The sequence below is a fragment of the Rhinopithecus bieti genome, unplaced genomic scaffold, assembly GCF_001698545.2.
Source record: "Rhinopithecus bieti isolate Rb0 unplaced genomic scaffold, ASM169854v2 scaffold_58095, whole genome shotgun sequence".
NCBI classification, from domain to species: Eukaryota; Metazoa; Chordata; class Mammalia; order Primates; family Cercopithecidae; genus Rhinopithecus; species Rhinopithecus bieti.
In genome coordinates, this window is record NW_016823660.1 from 268954 (window position 1) to 274346 (window position 5393).

At 48.9% G+C, this 5393-nt stretch overlaps 1 protein-coding gene across 1 annotated transcript in view; it reads left to right on the top strand.

Moving 5' to 3' along the window:
* Window positions 1–5393, top strand: part of LOC108521724 (supervillin-like) — a 55715-nt gene that overhangs the window by 27468 nt on the left and 22854 nt on the right. The window contains 2 exon segments of the mRNA XM_017861688.1: window positions 473–617; window positions 1353–1629. Of these exon segments, the coding sequence (XP_017717177.1) occupies window positions 473–617; window positions 1353–1629 (422 nt within the window).

The following is a 5393-nucleotide window of genomic DNA, read 5'->3' on the forward strand; positions in this document are numbered from 1 at the left end:
AAAAAAAAAAAAAAAAAAAAAATCAGCCAAACATGGTGGTACACACCTGCAGTTCCAGCTGTTTGCAAGTCTGAAGCAGGAGGATCACTACAGCCCAGGAGTTCGAGGCTGCAGGGAGCTATGATTGTGCAATTGCACTTCAGCCTGGGCAACAGAGCAAGACCTTATCTCTAAAAAAAAAAAAAAAAGAATTTGCTAGAATGTTAAAGAAGTCTAGTCCTGACATGGTTCATGTCACATTCAAGCATATTTAAGACTCTATGGACACAAAGCTTTGCAAGACTTCAGACTAAAATAACAAAATGTCATTGTTTGGTAAAATGCAGGAAAATAAACCATTTGTTTTATATATACTTAAGTACTTTGAGGGTTTTTCCAGTAGCCGCATGTGTTTTAGATTCCTTTGTTTAAGCTTGGCTTAATCTTGGTTCCTTTCCTGTCTGTTCTCCCAACCCCCACCCCCACCCTGCAGAAAAGGACAGGGGCGGCCCGACTGGGCGATATTTGGGAGACTTACTGAACACAATGAGACGATTTTGTTCAAAGAGAAGTTTCTGGATTGGACGGAACTGAAGAGACCGAATGAGAAGAACCCCGGGGAACTTGCCCAGCACAAGGTATTCCGGCGACCAAGTCTCAAACCTCAGGGCTTGGTTCGGGTCCCAACAAACGTGGCCTTGATGTACAATGATCAAAGCAGGATATTTTGCATGGCCGTCACCTCAGATGTATCATTTCTTTGTGGTGAGAACATTCAGATCTTCTCTTCTAGCTCTTTCGAAATACGCAATACAGTATTGGAAAACAGTCACCCCACTGTGCAGGAGAAAACCAGAGCTCATTCCTCCTTTCTGGTTGTCATTTTGTACCCTTTGGCCAACATCTCCCTATCCTCCCTCTCCCATCTCCTTCCCACACCCCCTTCCCCATAAAACAGATGCATGTATCAACACATCAAATCATACTCATAATAATATGTCAACTAAAATACTTTTTTAATTAAAAAAAAAAAAATCATGGGCACACACACACCCTTAAAGCTAGGAAGCCTTCCCAGGATTCACTAGTAGAACAGCAGACAGGCCTCCAATTCTAATCTGACTCTGGGAGGTGAAGAGTCTGGTTTGCACCTGTTCTCGGGCATCCATGCGCTGTTGTGGCAATGGGTGTTCAGACCTCCCAGAGTCTTTCTGGAAATGCAGCCTTTCCCTGACTGCACTTAAACATCCTGAGATAGAGTATGGAAGCTGTATTTTTATGCTGTCCCACGAACAGCTGAAACAGCATTGAGTGTGACAAGGAGTGGATGCAGAAACAGGCAACTGAACCGATGTCTTCATGTTCTCCTATAGGAAGACCTCAGGGCTGATGTCAAGCCGTACGATGTGACACGGATGGTGTCCATGCCCCAGACGACAGCAGGCACCATCCTGGACGGGGTGAACGTCGGCCGTGGCTATGGCCTGGTGGAAGGACATGACAGGAGGCAGTTTGAGATCACCAGCGTCTCCGTGGATGTCTGGCACATCCTAGAATTCGACTATAGCAGGCTCCCCAAACAGAGCATCGGGCAGTTCCATGAGGGGGATGCCTATGTGGTCAAGTGGAAGTTCATGGTGAGCACAGCAGGTTAGTGAGCGCTTATGGTTTTTTCCAGCTGAAAGAGGCTGGTCTGGCAGCCCTGCGGGAGCCAGCTTCTCCAATGAGTCCTTTTGTGCTCTCTGCTGGGTGTGTGCAGTGGGGCACTGCAGTCATGTGCCTCTGAGAGCCACCTAGTAAACAACAGAGATGAAAAGAAGTAAGGCCGAATTCCTAACAACCTAGCATTGCTGAGGCCGCTGGTGTTCACCTGTAGAAATTGAACTTGCACGTCAAGTCTTCTCGGCTCCGTCTCTCCCTCCCCTGCCCCTGTCCCCAGAGCTTTTCTGGGAAAGAGATGATTGGCCTCTCAATGATATTTCCCATGTGGCCGTGTGCTGGTTCAATTAAAGTCGTTAAGTACAGCATATCTTCGTGATTTTAAGCTGGAACCAAATGATGCTGTAACATTATAGTCAATACATGCACAGAAGATTGATTTGAAAAGTGAAAGAGGCTGTTTCTCCCGAGACTGAGAGCATGGATGGTGCTTTGTGAGTCTGGTGTAGTAAATGCAGAATCTAAACTCTCCTTGGTTCCTGTTGGTGACAGATCCCATTGCAAAACACTTGCCTGGATGCTCGGCGCTGGGGAAAGGGGGAGCCCGGTGAACTCTAGAGAAATCACCCCTTTCCTTGCCAAGGTGGAGCCTTTCCCACAGTGCTCCTCACCCCTTCCCTTTTAGGAGAGCATGCAGGTCACCCTTCTGTGATTTCAACTCAGAAGAGAGTTTTTTCGCCTCTTTACAGCCCCCTTGCTGTGCAGGTGCACCTGCCCCCGGGGCCACAGGAAGCATAGGCAGCTGTTTGCTGATCAGAAAACTGCAGGCTTGGAACCACGTGATTTCTTTCCTGATTTATCCAAGATGTGTCTATTCATCAGCCGACATTTCCTGAGCACCTACTCTATGGAAGACACTTTGTAGGGACCAAGTAGATATTTCAGACCCTGTCTCCAAGACACATGTGGTATCAATGACATAAAGCAAGTGCAGGAACAGCCAGCAGGCGGGCCTCGATGAGTACATGGCCGATGGGGTTGTGTGCTGTGCAGAGCCAGGCTGTGGCCCAGAGGTCCCCTCGCCCCCTGGGGCATGATGCTGGGGGCTTTAGCTTTACCCTGTCCCTAACTGAGTGCCTGCCAGGCTCCGTGAGACTTGTTCTGTTGTGGTGCTAATTTCTCAGATGAGGACCAGGACAGTAAGATCAAGGAACCTGCCTGAAGCCACACAGCTAGCAGGGAGCAGAGCCGGACACTCACATCCAGGCCAGCCTCTTTTCAAACCCAACTGTGCTGTTAACCCGCTCTGCGGGCAAGGAGTCAGAGTGGGGCTCCACACAGGATGTGGGGAGCCATGAGTCTGGCTACAAGGAGGAGCCAAAGATCCCAGTCACCAGACCGTGGAGCAGGTCAGGGTTGAACCAGCACAAGGCAACTTGAGGCTAGGCTGCTGAACATACCAAACTTCTTAAACAGCAGGAATGGGCTCTTCCAGCGCCCAGGCAGCTCCAGCCTCTTCTTCCAGGGAGTAGTGGGGTGTCAGACAAGGAACCCCAATGGGAGGGACATTTTTTTCTGTCTTTTCATTCTTTTTTTTTTTTGAGACAGGGTTTCACTGTCTTCCAAGCTGGAGTGCAATGGCAGAATCTCGGCTCGGCTCACTGCAGCCTCAACCTCCCAGGCTGAAGCCATCCTCATGCCTCACCCTCCCAAGTAGCGGGGACTACAGGCACGTGCCACCATATCAGGCTAATTTTTTATTTTTTGTAGAGATGGGGTCTCACTATGTTGCCCGGGCTGGTCTCAAACTCCTGGGCTCAAACCATCCCCCACTTCAGTCTCCCATAGGGAGTGGCATTTCTCATCTGCTTAATTTCTTATGAGCAAGCAATTGGAACTGCTCCTTTCCTTTTTCATAAGGAGCCATGTCCCTTGAGGGAAGGCCGCAGGCACTGGGGCCCTACAGCCTGGGATTCAGAATCTCAGGCCCTCACTTACCAGCTGTGTGGGCTGGGTAAAGTTACCCTGTCTGAGCCTTGGTTTTCTCACCTGGAAAATAGGGATTATAGTACTCAGCTCACAGGACTTTATAATCAGGTATATATGACGTTTAGCAGGTGCCTGGCCTGTGTTCACTTTGTAGGTGCAGGAAATACTCATCACTGACATGTCAGCAGGAACAGCATAATTACTGTTTTTAACTTGAGGATGAGATAACATGGATCTCCCCAAAATAATAATTTCCGAAGAGTCACTGTCGTGGATTTCCTCTCTTGCTCTCGTGCAGAGGTGGCATGTACAGTGATCATCTCTGACGCTGGTTACCAACAGATGACAATAATAGGGAATTGAGTGTGTTTCGGGGCAGGCAGATCTCTTCACCTTTGGAGTAATGGAACTGGGAGCTTTAAAGAACAAATTAAGGCACTTGGAGTGTCCGTTCCTAAAATGCAAAAAGGGAAATCGTGTTGTATAAAACCAGACATAGTTTAATTTAGCCATTTTCTTACTTTAGCTGTTAGTTATGAGGGGGAAAAAAGGGTAATAGTGAGTGAATGAATGAGTAAACCTGTTAAAGTGAATTAATTAAAAATAAAGCGAAGAGTTCAAAGACTTTCAGGGACTATTGACTTGGAGGCCCCTAGGAAATACGATTTGACCCAGGGGATTCCTTTCTACATTTCTTCCCAATAAACACAATGGACATCTCCCAGCCAGCTCCAACAACATCTTTTCCAGCTGACTTACAACTTAGAAGAAGTCCAGCTTTAGAGAATTAAGTTAAAGCAGGGAGCATTCAGATTCCAGACCATCCCTCCAGCAGCAGAAGCACAGCCCGATGGCACTTGCAGTCACTCTGTAGCCAACGCGAAAGCTCTGGCCCCTCGGTGTCACTCCTCCGGCTCCTCTATCACTTGTGCCCACAAGAGCCACACCTGCAAACAGGACCGAGTCAGAGCTCAGGCAGCACTGCTGGGAGAGGGTCAGCACACCTGCAAACAGGACCGAGTCAGAGCTCAGGGAGCACTTCTGGGAGAGGGTCAGCACACCTGCAAACAGGACCGAGTCAGAGCTCAGGGAGCACTTCTAGGAGAGGGTCAGCAAAAGTGGCAGCTGCACAGGTGGTACAGCCTCCGCTTGGCCGATGCTGGCCGGCCTGCTGGGGTCAGTGTCCTGGCCAGCGCCTGCAGGGTAGGGTTCCTCGCACTCCAGCAGGGTCAGGGGACAGCTGCTTGAGGGATGCTGAGCCAGGCTCCTCCAGGGCGCGATAGGGGTTTAATTTCTATAAATAGGTGGCTCTGGGGCAAGAATACTTAACTATGAACAGTCTTCATCTTTGTATTTTCTGTTATTCCTAAATAGAACTACTAGTACCAAACTTATTCTTAAAAGTGCCTTGATGGCATAACATGTCCACACTTTAAATTAGGTAACTAATCAAGGTTGTAAAGAGAATAGCTGGCAGGGCACGGTGGCTCACATCTGTAATCCCAGCACTTTGGGAGGCTGAGGCGGGCAAATCACGAGGTCAGGAGTTCGAGACCATCCTGGCCAACATGGTGAAACCCCCGTCTCTACTAAAAATACAAAACAATAGCTGGGCATAGTGGCGGGCACCTATAATCCCAGCTACTCAGGAGGCTGAGGCAGGAGAATTGCTTGAACCCAGGAGGCAGAGGTTGCAGTGAGCCGAGATCATGCCACACGGCACTCCAGCCCAGGCGACAGGGTGAGACCCTGTCCCAAAAAAAAAA